The following is a 14,800-nucleotide window of genomic DNA, read 5'->3' as shown; positions in this document are numbered from 1 at the left end:
TCAACCGAACCAGGAAAGAAAATGCCTCTGCAATTGGATAGACCTACAACCAATCAGAGCAATGGAGCGACGCATAGTTGTCAACAGAACTCAACTGCACGCACGCTGGAAGAAGTAGAAGAAGAAGATGAGTGTAAACGATCGTAATAGTAATAACAGAAATAGTAAAGGTGAATGCATATAAGAACAAGTTCTCCGTTTAGGATTAGAACATTCAACTCAAGCGCCCTTTGGTGACGTGGATGATTACATTACTGTTGATCATCTGTCCATAGTCGTATAAAGCCCGTCCTGACAATTTGATTGGTCCGAACAGCTCTGGTTCCAGCATAGTTGGTCCTCAACGGATCAAGTCCAGACCAAGTGGCAACCTCCCACAGTTTCTCTTGAAGCCAATACGGAAGGGACTTAAACTGCAATTCATCGACTGGCCACTAGAGACAGGCTCCAGAAGGGAGCAGAATCTTATTGAGCCCCATGTTAAAATGCCCAACTTTACAGCAGAATAAAACATGTTTACAGCCTAGTACAAATTTTGGTTTTGGTCTATACGACTAATTTTGCCTTTCATGACGCCTGTGAGGGGGGTGAATTTTTTTATAACTCATTCGTTTACATTATATAAAGCATTAAAGTTCTGCATAATTAAGGGCGTGGCCACTTCGAGTGACAGGTGGATAACCATTTATCTGCTGTCTGTTAGTCATCGCGTCACTTAAGCTCCGCCCACGTCCCGCCTTTTTGCCCATTTTCTGTTATCCGGGAGTGACGCGAGATCCGGGAGTGCCAAGATGGCAACGGCCCTCTCGTCCATACTTTGCGCTTCAGAACGGCTCATCAGAATCCTATGGGTGACTTCACGGACACTACGTCCATATTTTTTAACAGTCTATGGTCCAAACATACCGCGTCATCTTCAAAGAATGATTTACTTGATGTACGCCAGGTGACCGATAAATGCAAAAAAAAATTCCATTCCAGTGTTGCGCAATATTCCTTTTTCAAATTGCCTGAAAAACCACCTCATGTGAACTTAAAAACTTTGTTTGCCATATATGGGAGTTTTTTCCCCCGAAATTGACGTGTTTTTATTGGACATATTTTTCATTTGCGATTTCAATTTGTGCATTTTGAGCGGTAATGGAAACACGGCTCGTGTCACATGATCCTTCACAAGCAGTGCTGGGGTGACGCATTACAAGTAACGAGAGTTACATAATCAGATTACTTTTTTTTCTAAGAAGCGAGTAAAGTAATGCATTACTTAGATATTTTGTTGTAAATCTAAGAGTTACATTTTCAAATGAGTACCACAAGTTACGTTGTATTCCCGGAGTTTTTTTTTTCAGAGGTGTTTGTGTGCGCTGTTTGAACATGATGGTTTTAATTTTAGTTCTAGACTAAATGCGAGCATGGATTTACTTAAAGTATTTTAAATGTACTTTATGTATTTAATCTCACTTTATTAACCAAAGTATTTGCTGCTGACCCAATTCAAACATACCAATAAGCAAAAATGACTTCAGTTAAACATCACAAGAGTTAATTTTTGTTTTGTTTTTGTTGCTGAAGTAAGAGGGTGCTTCTCATTTCTTATTTGTGCGTCCTCGTTTCCTTTCCTTGCATCTTAGCTCCACCCCCTTAGGATGTGAAGGAAGGATACACCTGTGTGCAATTAGAGAATTGAGATGTTCTTCAAAATGGCTGAGTTTGATCTGCTGGTCACGGGCTGGAAGATGGGGGATCGAGGAACCGAGGAAGCATCACTTTGAGTATTGAGAAGCACCCAGTGTTGTACTTTCTTCTCCTGCGTGCTATTCTTCTGCGATCCAGAATGGCTGAACAGCGAAAAGGTTTGTTTGAACTGCACCCTCTACTGTACAGGCATGAATTCACATTTCAGTTCACTTTTTTTTTCTTTATTATTAAAGTCCCAGTGAACCGGAAGTTGCAACTGACTTTATTTCAGTGCTGTGACGTATTTCCAAGTGAAACGGAATATTGAATAGAGGGCAGGGTTTTACTTCAGCGCTCCTCCTCTCCATCTCGCGCTCATAGCAGACTAACGGATGGTTAAGGGTATTCAAACCCAAGCCGTCACACAGTTGTCATTGGAAAGGGAACGCCATTCAAGACCGGAAGTTACTTTTCAGATTTTGATTAAAGATTACCGCGGCAAACAATTTTTTTCTGTGTATTAACTTGCACGGATTAGTTGTTCACCCTAAGACCTGTAATGTGGGCTAACAAATTAAATAAGATCGATTTTGATTTCATGAGGACTTTAAAAAACAGACCAACAAGCAAGCCCTGCCCAGGTTAGAAAAAGTAACGCAAATGTAAAGGAATGCAAGTAACACAACAAGTTACTTTTTTAGGGAGTAACGCAATATTGTAACACATTAATTTTAGTAAAGTAACTTTCCCAAACACTGTTCACAAGTCATTCTAATATGCTGATTTGGTGCTCAAGAAACATTTACAAAATTGAAATGTAACATTTTAGATGTCTTTACTGTCTCCTTTGATCAATTTAATGCATCCCAGATGAATAAAACTATAATCTTTATTGACCCCTAAGTTTTGAACTGGAAGAACTCAATGAAAAGGCATCTCGGTATCATCAGTCTGTTTGCAACGCAAGCAAATCTCTCTCTTTCGTTCTCCGTTATTATATTTCTCATGCAGGTGAATGAGATTTTTGCTTTAGGATATATAGCCACCATCTATTAATGCCACAGTCTTAGTGTGTCTGCTGCAACAGCTTGGGATGGACTCAGAATTAGTATTGATTGAACTGATTGATGATTTGAGCAGTGTGAAATGACAATTTTGCCATCTGGAAGAGAGGTTTGGTTATTTTGAAAGAGCACTGTGCCTTTCTTTATCCACCGAGCTCACGCTGTCTCTCTTTTGCAGCAGAATCACAACAAAGAATCAGTTCCCTGTTTTAGTGGCATGGCTGTGGGTAAAATGCTTAATATTTTACTTTCTCTGCTTCAAAGGTTTTCTTAACATCACTCAATATTACAAGCCCTTCTGATGCACTAGTTGTGATGCAGCTTTGACGAAGATGACGACAGTGTCTTGATCACTCCTGGAGGGTTGTGCCCCATTCAGTTTAAATCGAAAAATAGCCTTTAAATTTCACTTCAAATGCTGAATGTAAGTTGAGGCAGCAAACAAGGTTTTTCCTGTGTTTTTCCTGGTGTTTGAATTGTGACAACTAGCCCCGGCCTATGAAGACTGTTCATTATTTTGACAGTATTGTACTTCGGGAGTGTAGATTTTTTTTATGTGTTCTATATATATATATATATATATATATATATATATATATATATATATATATATATATATATATATATATATATATATATATATATATATATATATATATATATATATATATATATATATATATATACGCACAGTATATACAGTGTATATATATATATATATATACACAGTATACACACACACACACATATACAGTATATACACACACACATATATATATATATATATATATATATATATATATATATATATATATATATATATATATATATATATATATATATATATATATATATATATATATTACACATATATATATACACACACAGTATATACAGTGTATATATATATATATATATATTACACATATATATATACACACACAGTATATACAGTGTATATATATATATATATACACACACAGTATATACAGTGTATATATATATATATATACACAGTATACACACACACACACACACACACACACACACACACACATATATATACATATACAGTATATACACACAAACAAACACACACACACACACATATATATATATATATATATATATACATATACAGTATATATATACACACACACACACACACACACACACACATATATATATACATATATATATATATATATATATAAACACATACACATATAAGTTAAGGTTAAGTTAATTTTCCTTGCTACTGTCAACTTTAGCTCGTCATTTAATATTTTATATATTTTATACTTGTTAAATAATAATGCTAAAAAGCAGTATAATTCAGTATTTGATTTAATTGAATGCAGAGACGTTTAAACACTAAAAATCCAAGCGTTTAGATCTTCACTGAAAAATAAATAAAATTAAATTAAAAGAAACCCCTTCATTGTTTCAAGACAAAAGAAATCTTTGCATTTCTCCAAGGCTCGAGTCTACAGGACTGTAGATCTAGGACACAAGCGCGTTCACGCCGCTCCTCCGCCCTGCCTCTGTTCTCTTGCACGCTCCCCGCTCTGCGCGTGCTCGGTCGAGCCCTTCCGCTGGGCGCACGCGTGCGCGCTCCGCTCAGGATGCTGGATTGTAGGTGATGATGGCGGAAGAGGAGCTGCGCTGAGTTTTCTCCCAGTTTTTTTTTAAATACACCCCTATCAGACGCTAGTCAGCAGATCTCGTCTTTCTCCTCCGTCTCACTCAGAGGGACTATGGGGAATGAAGCGAGCCTCGAAGGAGAGGGCCAGCCGGGGCAACCGGGAGGCGCTGTCCCCACGGCTGGAGCCCCGGCTTCCATTTCAGCACCAGCGGGCGGTGGACAGCTCCACAAGCCGAGCAACGGAGCGCCTGCCGGGGGAATGGGCACCGGACACGGGCCGGGAATGAACAGGTATCCCGAATCATTTCAAAAGCTTCTGGCACATGTATATTTGTATGAATTCAATGCAATGCTTTGTGCTACACGATACGAGTCTGTGAGGTCTAATCTTGTGCTTTTCCATTTAAAAGAACTATAGTCACTTTTAGCCCTATTCACAATCGATCATTATGTTTTAAACAGCCTTTTCTTAATTGCACTTCACACCCGATGATTTCCATCCAATGATATGCATGACCTAAACCTACTAAGCCAGTTGTCAGCTAAAAACCTATATGTGCACGAGATCAGGAATCAACTAACATATGCTGAACTCATAGGGTTATTTGATCTCTGGCATACTTGATGCATATATCTATTTACATATGAGCATGCATATGTACATAAGCAGCCATATGAGGATGTTTTGCGTGTTTTATTTAGTGTATATTTGCATTCATCACAGACAGTCTGCGCTGCGAGCCTGGCTCTGTCCAGAACCAAGCCACCTATGTTAGTTTCTGAGCTTGAATGGATATCTATGATCTGATAATATTGACAGATGCGTATTAAGCCAGCAGAGATGATCATATGCATTCAGCAATACTTAAGGAAATCTGGTGTCTGATGGAATAGCATGCTCTGAGATAATTTGAGGTGTGTCATACACTCTTATTTATTCACATACACCTCATTTTGCTTTGGTATGATGTAGTCAGGGCCGTTTAATGAAGTCAATTTATTTGCTTTGTCAACCACGCCTAACAGTGCTGATATCAAAATGCACTGGTACTAAAATCTGGTACTAAAAGACACTTGAGGGTTCTGAGAGTGCAAGCCTGATAAAATGTTATAGCATTAATAATTGATAAAATTTTGACGGGTATCCATGTGACTGATCTGTTACACGTGCAAGCGAACATCTTTTCACTACCACCTCTCTCTGTTCCTCCCCACCCCTCTCACATCTCCGGTTCTGTCTCCCTCTACAATCTTTAAATAATGCAATGTGTGAATTTCCTCGCATTTGATGGATTTGGAATTATTCAAACTTTTGTATTGCAACTTTGTTTGCATATTTACTCTCTCGGGGTCAATATTGTACTGAAGCGGTTTTGCTTCAGGACACAGATTTTACATTGGACATGAAGTGGCGACCCAGCACAGTACCAAAATTGGTTATTGTACAAAAACATCTCTCGGATTTCAATTTTTTCGTGCTCTTGGCAGTCAGTAATTCATTGCACAAAGCGCATTAGGGTTGGCACAAACTGGTTGAACCCATATTTATTGTATGGATGAGTCATGAGACTTATGCTAGAATACTATAACGTTTGATTGGATATATGACCTTTAACAACACAACGTGTGGGAAGCGTTTTCTCTAACATTTTAAAAGTTGATATTTATTTTCCTGTTCTAAATATGCACAATCATACGGTTAGTTGCGTTTTATCCATTGCTTTTAGCATTGTTTCCCTGCTGGTTGAGAACAACTGTAATAAATGAGATATTATAATCTGACTAGCGTCTACATGCACAGATGAATTGTGAAGTTTGATTTGATGCTCAACCCTTGACTTCAACATCAAAACATATGGTCATAATGTTATGCCTGTTCAGTGTAGTCACAATTATACAATTAGTTGCATTTTTTAAAATTACTTTTATCAGTGCCATTCACTGGTTGAGAACAATTGTTATAGATTGAATAAGGATCATTTGACTTGCATCTACAGTCGCAGATGAATATTGTAAAGTTTGATTTGATGCACAACCCTCGACTTCAACATCAAAACATATGGGACTCGTTTTCTCTTCCATTGTAAAAGTTGATAAACGTATTTATTTTCCTGTTCTAAATACACTGATCACGCATAACATTATGACCACCTTCCTAATATTGTGTTGGTTCCCCTTTTGCTGCCGAAACAGTGACCCATCAAGGCATGGACTCCACTAGACCCCTGAAGGTGCTGTGGTATCTGGCACCAAGATGTTAGCAGCAGATCCTTTAAGTCCTGTAAATTGCGAGGTGGGGCCTCCATGGATCTTGTTTGTTCAGCACATCCCACAGATGCTCGATTGAATTGAGATCTGGGGAATTTGGAGGCCAAGTCAACACCTCAAACTCGTTGTTGTGCTCCTCAAACTATTCCTGAACCATTTTTGCTTTGTGGCAGGGAGCATTTTTGGAGATGCTCTGACCCAGTCATCTAGCCATCACAATTTGGCCCTTGTCAAACTCGCAAAACAAAAAAACTAAATGTTCTCTTGCTGCCTAATATATCCCACCCACTAACAAGTGAAGAGATAATCCGTGTCATTCACTTCACCTGGTCATAATGTTATGCCTGTTCGGTGTAGTCACAATTATACAATTAGTTGTTTTATCAGTGCCATTCACTGGTTGAGAAACATTGTTATAGATTGAATAAGGATCATTTGACTTGCATCTACAGTCGCAGATGAATATTGTAAAGTTTGATTTGATGCACAACCCTCGACTTCAACAACAAAACATATGGGACTCAGTTCATTTATTTTCCTATTCTAAATATGCACAATTATACGGTTAGCTGTAATATATGATTTGCTTTTAGCAGTGTTTTTCCCTGCCACCCAATGGTTGAGAATCATTGTTGTATGCTAGATATACAAGACATGTTTTGCATCTTGCTCAACTGCGTCTCAAGTGTTTCGAAGTGCAGATACGCCGTGTAGCCAACCTGAAACATCGATTTACAATGCAATGATGCAAATGAAATGTATTTGTTGCAGGAGGGTGACCTAGCTGTCGGTTTGTTTATATAGTCGGGCCTCTCAGAGCAAGACTATATTATTGATGTCAGCGTTTCTCTGTGGCCTGATTGGTTTGTTCATAAGCTAAAGTTGAATCTGTTTGGACGTACGGATGCATTTGTACGGTGGTAATGTCCCTGCTGCACGTACTGGCTGTCTGTCTGTGTCTGACCGGCATCATTAAAACTCCTGAATGGGTGTGTAGTCGCAGTCGTAGCCTTGGGTGAGTGTTTGAGGGAGAAGCAAACCCACTGAGGATATTACAACCTGGGCAGGGGAAATAGTTTTTTTCTCATGGGCCATTCCAAGAGTCTTGCTTTTTTTCTACTTCTCGCGTCCTTCTCGTGTTTTTATTGATGTTCTGTAATGCCCAGATTTTTCTGACCAATGTCATCCCGTCATACACACATGCATAGTGTGCGAAACGGCTGCATGTCTGAGTGAGGTTATGTCTTATGTACCGTATCAAGCCACTTCATCATTCACTGGTGAAGTGCGTGTGATGCCTACAGATGAGCCGAGACCTTGCGCTAATCTCCACATGGGTTTCTTTCGCTCTGAAATCTTTAAAAACGGGTTTTAAAGTTTGATGTTTCGCCGAAGCAGGTCTTTAAAATCATTTCACAGCATTGTGGTCGGCTTTGTAAAACTGTAAGCAGCGAGATTGGGGAGTAAACTTACTAGAAGTTGTAACATTAATACTAAATTTATCTGTAAATGAGCTTTTTAAAAAATTCTAGTAACAAGCCACCCATCAAATACTCTGTCATATAGCCTGAGGAAGCCTGAATCATTTGAGTGAGTCATTTCATTTGGATGGTTCATTTCAATGAAATGGTTTTATTTGAATGACTTCATTTTGTAGTGAAATAAATATTTAGTTCTGTTCAAACGTTTAGGGTATTTAAAAAAAAAAAGAAGTCTCTTCTGCTTGCCAAGGCCCCATTTATTACATCAAAAATTCAGTAAAACAGATATATTGTGAAAAAGTATTGCAATTTAAAATAACTTTTCTATTTGTATATATTTTAAAATGTAATTTATTCCTGTGATCAAAGTTGAATTTTCAGAATCCTTACTCCCGTCTTCAGTGTCACATGATCCTTCAGAAATCGTTCCGATATGATGATTTGATGAGCTAGAAATATTTCTCATTAATATTTTTGTAGAAACCATGTTGTATTGTTTTCCGGATTCTTTGCTGAATGGAAAGTTCAAAAGAAAAGCATTAATTTTGAAATTAAAATCTTTTGTAACATTTAAAATGAGTGCTATCAAATCGATTAATCGCATCCAAAATAAAAGTTTGTGTTTACATAATACATGTGTGTACTGTGTGTTATTATTATGTGCGTTTGAATACACACATATACATGTATCTAGTTAAGAAATATTTGCATGTGTATATATTTATATAATTTATATTATATATAAATATTTTATATATAAATATAAAGAAAATTCTTAACTATATACATGCATGTGTCTGTGTATTCATATACATAATAATTACACAGTACACATATATTACGTAAAAACAAACTTTTATTTTGGATGCGATTAATCGATTTTACATCACTAATATAAATACATTTACTTAATTATTTTTGATCAATTTTATGCATCCATGCTGAATAAAAGTATTAATTTCTTTCAAAACAAATCTTACTTTTCCCAGACTTTTAAACAGTAGTGTAAATTAGGCTGATATTTAGTTTTATGTAATTGAAAAATTTTTTTGCTGTCATGATTAATATTGATCTTTTTAATTGAGGTAAATTAAAGTCAAATGATATAGTCCCCTTGCATAGCTTTAGTATAGTTTTGTTTTTCGCTTGTAGTGAAGTTTCCTACTAAAGAATAGTTTGAACTAGCAATCGACAGTTTCAAATCTTTCCCAGTATTACAGAGTCTTGTGTTTTCTAATCATATTTTCATTAAGATTGAATTATGTAACTATATAGTTTCGTGAATCTAATCACATGGGGAAGCATGTTAATGTGACAGCCTGAAATTAGTTTGAGAATCGGCATGTTTGAACATTTTCATGGTACAAACTCAGAATGTGTCCTTTTGATTGACGGCCAAAATGAGGAACCAGAAGCGATTAGTGTGTTTGTGTGGACTTTTCGGGGGGAGTGTGTAGGTGTTGTTTGTGCTATTAGTGAAACGCGGACCAAGAGAAAGACAGGAAGAATGAGGGAGATGGATGAAGAGACAGAACAGTATCCGGCGCTTTATTTCCCAGCAGATGGGATAGGAACATCGCTGTCTTAGCCGCCAAACATCACCCCCATAAAAGGGACCTGAATTGTAATGACACAGAAATCGAATAAATGTTCTCTGTGAGCCTGCGGCATTCTTTTAGCGTTCCTTTTATGCTCCCGCTCAGTATCTTTAAACCGCCCCATTTATTAAGCCTCGGAAGAAAACAGATAGAATATAGTGATGCACCCCGGCCCACATGTCGAAAGGCCAATTTTAAAAAGGTTAACGCCACATCTTCACATTTCAGACCTCTTCCATCACATGACACTTAATCTTTAGTTGTTCACTGTTCCCCCGGCCTTCAAACCTTACTGTACCAACGTGACATATTCAGTGTATGTCAACCGTAATGGTGCTCTGTATTGCAGTGTAGTATAGGCATTAGTGCTGCAACTAATGATTATTTTGATAATCGATTAGCTGGCCGATAATTTTTCCGATTAATCTGATAAAAACCCTTTTTTTATTGACAATGCTGTCCTTCAAACAAACTTGTTATCTGAGTTCTATATGAAAACATACATAGTAAATATATATCCAAGAATTAACCATAGTTTTTACAACAAATAAAACAAGCAACCAAAAATAAATAAATAACTAATACATTATTTTATTTATTCCATGGTAACCACAAATTAACCATAGTTTAAAGGAACACGCCGGCTTTTTGGGACTTTAGCTTATTTGCCGTATCCCCCAGAGTAAGATAAGTCCGTACATACCATTCTCATCTCCGTGCCATAACTCTGTCTGACGCACCCACCGCTAGCCTAGCTTAGCACAAAGACTAGAGGTAAACGGCTCCAGCAAGCCTACTGGGACTATTTTCAGGTGCTGCGTAATATCATTACGCCGCTGCACCCATGGTACGGCACAAAGTTCCTTGATTATTACGCAGGAATGAGAGTATACACTCACCTAAAGGATTATTAGGAACACCACCTGTTCAATTTCTCATTAATGCAATTATCTAATCAACCAATCACATGGCAGTTGCTTCAATGCATTTAGGGGTGTGGTCCTGGTCAAGACAATCTCCTGAACTTCAAACTGAATGTCAGAATGGGAAAGAAAGGTGATTTAAGCAATTTTGAGTGTGGCATGGTTGTTGGTGGCAGACGGGCCGGTCTGAGTATTTCACAATCTGCTCAGTTACTGGGATTTTCACGCACAACCATTTCTAGGGTTTACAAAGAATGGTGTGAAAAGGGAAAAACATCCAGTATGCGGCAGTCCTGTGGGCGAAAATGCCTTGTTGATGCTAGAGGTCAGAGGAGAATGGGCCGACTGATTCAAGCTGATAGAAGAGCAACTTTGACTGAAATAACCACTCGTTACAACCGAGGTATGCAGCAAAGCATTTGTGAAGCCACAACCTTGAGGCGGATGGGCTACAACAGCAGAAGACCCCACCGGGTACCACTCATCTCCACTACAAATAGGAAAAAGAGGCTACAATTTGCACGAGCTCACCAAAATTGGAAAGTTGAAGACTGGAAAAATGTTGCCTGGTCTGATGAGTCTCGATTTCTGTTGAGACATTCAGATGGTAGAGTCAGAATTTGGCGTAAACAGAATGAGAACATGGATCCATCATGCCTTGTTACCACTGTGCAGGCTGGTGGTGGTGGTGTAATGGTGTGGGGGATGTTTTCTTGGCACACTTTAGGCCCCTTAGTGCCAATTGGGCATCGTTTAAATGCCACAGCCTACCTGAGCATTGTTTCTGACCATGTCCATCCCTTTATGACCATCATGTACCCATCCTCTGATGGCTACTTCCAGCAGGATAATGCACCATGTCACAATGCTCGAATCATTTCAAATTGGTTTCTTGAACATGACAATGAGTTCACTGTACTAAAATGGCCCCCATAGTCACCAGATCTCCCTGGATGTGCATCTCACAAATCTCCATCAACTGCAAGATACTATCCTATCAATATGGGCCAACATTTCTAAAGAATGCTTTCAGCACCTTGTTGAATCAATGCCACGTAGAATTAAGGCAGTTCTGAAGGTGAAAGGGGGTCAAACACAGTATTAGTATGTGTTCCTAATAATCCTTTATGTGAGTGTAGTTCCTAGCCATATCAGTCTAGAAAATTGCAACTTTTCATTTTCCGTCGGTTTTAGTACACGATGTAACTATACACATCAAAATCTGGGGGATACGGTGAATAAGCTAAAGTCCCAAAAAGTCGACGTATTCCTTTACCATTTGTATAACTACACAAATACCATTGTTAATCAATACGCCAAAAAAACATGGTTTTACTATAATAAAAACCATGGATATTTTCGTGAGGGTATATCTGTACTAGAGTGCGGATCAGGCCGCATTTTTCTGTCCGAACCCAACCCGAGCCCGACAGGCATTAAGATATTTATGTCCGAGCCCGACCCAAACCCGAATCTATTTCTTTTTCTCATACTAATGACACATGTACGTTTGTTCGTGTGGAAAGCCCGCTTTTATTAAGCAACTGTAGGAAGGCATTCTGAAATGTTTACAGATGAGTGCATCAGCGTGCAGACGGGGAAACAAATCAGGGCCGTGCACAGACATTTTGAGGGGCAGTGGCCCAAACCAAGAACAGGGGCACTGGGGTGGGGTGGCATTGGGGGCGAGGATTGGGAGCTTGTCCATACAAATTATCCATCTTACTCTTACTAGTCAGTCAAAACAGTTTTGATCTAATTTTGTGTCTATCGAAAATAGTGATATATGACATTGTAATATGTTGAAGATCAAAGTTTTTGTGTCTATTTGTTAATGAAGGATTTGCGGACACAATGTTTTTGGCTTTGTGGAGTAAATGTTATAGCTTTTATTTTTAAGAAAAAAGATAAAATTAGACTCTTGGGGTAAGATGACCCAGCCATATTTGGCACAGAAGGCCCCAAGTGGCATGCTGTTATTGTTTTTAAATGTAATACTTATTGTAATTAACGGGGCTATTATTGAATATTTTCATGAATTAGATGTACATTTCAGGCATCTTCACTTTCATTAAATACCTATAGGCTAGGTTCATTGAGTGATTTCTATCATGACAAAAAATATTAGGCCTATGTTTATTATGACATATCTTTAATTAAAATATGGTCAATTAAATAAGTAAATATTGATATGCTTGTACATAAGTCAATGATTATCTTTTACTGGGATTCAGATTTTTCTTTTATCAGTTATTCAATTATTCTACGAAATTGTCAAAATAAAATTAAGTAGAATTTTTTTTTATTTTACATTATGACACGGAAGATATAGCCTAAATAGTAATACAAATTATATCAAAAGTAATTTATACATTCTGTAACAGTTTATGGGCTATTATATTAAATTAGACCTATATATATATTCTACAAAGTGTGCCATCGACAGCAAAGTTAGTGTCACTTCGGGTACAAAAACTTGATTAAACAAGAATTATAATTCTCTTCCAAGAACGTGTATTTTGTACAAGTTGTTAGCATTATTAGAAGATCAGGAGCAAAATAATACAGACAGAACTACAAAAACAAACTACCAAATTACTAATTCCGCGGATTGTAATGCATACTACTGTTAATGCGACGAAATTCTGGAACTGTGGTCTCCGCTTTCCAGATTTCCGCGCGCAGACTCTGAGTGACGCTGGGGAGCAAGCGGGAAAACACGGGAGCGGATTTGTGGAATCGGTGGATCTTTAGCGGAGGGAAAACAGGACACTTTTAGTGGGGATGGGTAGCGACCATAGACTGCGAGAGGGGCACCTCAGCTGATGAGGGCAGTGGCTCTAGCCACCGGGCCACCCCCCTGTGCACGGCCCTGAAACAAATACACACGTTAACACAGGGCCCAATCAAATAACCAATTGAAATTAAATGAACAAAGGTCTACCAAAAATGGCCCAAGCTAACAGAACAAAACATTAACGTAACACAAATGCATTTAATTGAAATGAAAATCACTCTTACCATTTTTCTCGAAAAACTGTATAGCTACTAAACTGCAACATGGGATCTATTTACATAATCCATCCATCCATCAAAGTTTAGGCTAATCCAGGTTTTTATGCAGAAAAAGGATTGCATCAACTGTGGATGGCTTCAAGGCTGTCCTCCTCTGCTCGATGGTCCTGCCAGCCACATGTAGCCTAATATGCAATATGCACGCACATGTTGTGCGTTGTCACAGCTACATAAACAAATTTCTGCACACCGGAAGACTAGGGTAATATTTTTTAATTATTTTAATCACAAAAACATACCTTTGCATCAAGTTAAACAGGCCCATTGGCTACCTACATAATAAGCTGTTTTAAATTTCAAATGTTCAATGCCTTATCGCGCTGACGTGACCGAGCCCGACCCGAACCCGAACATTATTTCTAAATATCTGTCCGAACCCGGCCCGGCACGCCAGTTACCGACGGGGTCCCATCGGGCTCGGGTCGGGTATCCATCCTCTAATCTGTGCTATAGCCCAGGGGTTTTCAAACTTTATGATGCCAAGGACCACCAAATATAATGACTCTTGTATGAGGGACCCCTGCTTAAAAACCATCTATATACTTTTATGTATATGAAAAAAAACATTTAAACCATTAGATAAATAGTGTGACATTATAAATACAACATATTGTTTCCAAACTTAATTTGGCTATACTTATTGTTGGCTGTATAAACCTGAAGAAGAACACTTTCAATTAAAAATGATTTGTATAAGCAACTTTCACAATAATGTATGTAAGCATCTTACGCACTGCGTTAAGAATACTGACAAATCCAGTGAGTGAGATAAAGGGGACTATAGTGAGAGAAACTCACTAGAAAGATACAAAGCAAACGTATATAATTCTGGAAAGTAGGTCTACACTCTAAAAAATGCTGGGTAAAAAATAGCCCAAGTTGGGTTGAAAATGGACTAACCCAGCATTTGGGTTGTTTTAACCCAGCGGTTGGGTTAAATGTTTGCTTAAAACAACCCAATCGCTGGGTTAAAAAACCCCAAATGCTGGGTTAAAACAACCCAAATGCTGGGTTAGTCCATTTTTGCTTTGTTATTCTCTGAAATTTTCTGGGGACCCCTTAGAACCTT

The 14,800-nt window shown here is 38.0% G+C and overlaps 1 protein-coding gene across 1 annotated transcript in view; it reads left to right on the top strand.

Moving 5' to 3' along the window:
* Positions 1-4,498: 4,498 nt before the first annotated feature.
* The window catches only part of bsnb (bassoon (presynaptic cytomatrix protein) b), a gene marked incomplete at its 5' end in the record, with an annotated part of 153,961 nt that continues 143,659 nt past the window's right edge, over positions 4,499-14,800 (top strand). Inside the window, one exon of the mRNA XM_079845371.1 lies at positions 4,499-4,677. Within this exon, the coding sequence (XP_079701497.1) occupies positions 4,499-4,677 (179 nt within the window). The remainder of the gene's footprint in view (positions 4,678-14,800) is intronic.

This window comes from Gobio gobio, assembly GCF_949357685.1.
Source record: "Gobio gobio genome assembly, chromosome: 19".
Classification (NCBI taxonomy): Eukaryota; Metazoa; Chordata; class Actinopteri; order Cypriniformes; family Gobionidae; genus Gobio; species Gobio gobio.
This window is presented reverse-complemented; position numbering and strand designations above follow the sequence as displayed.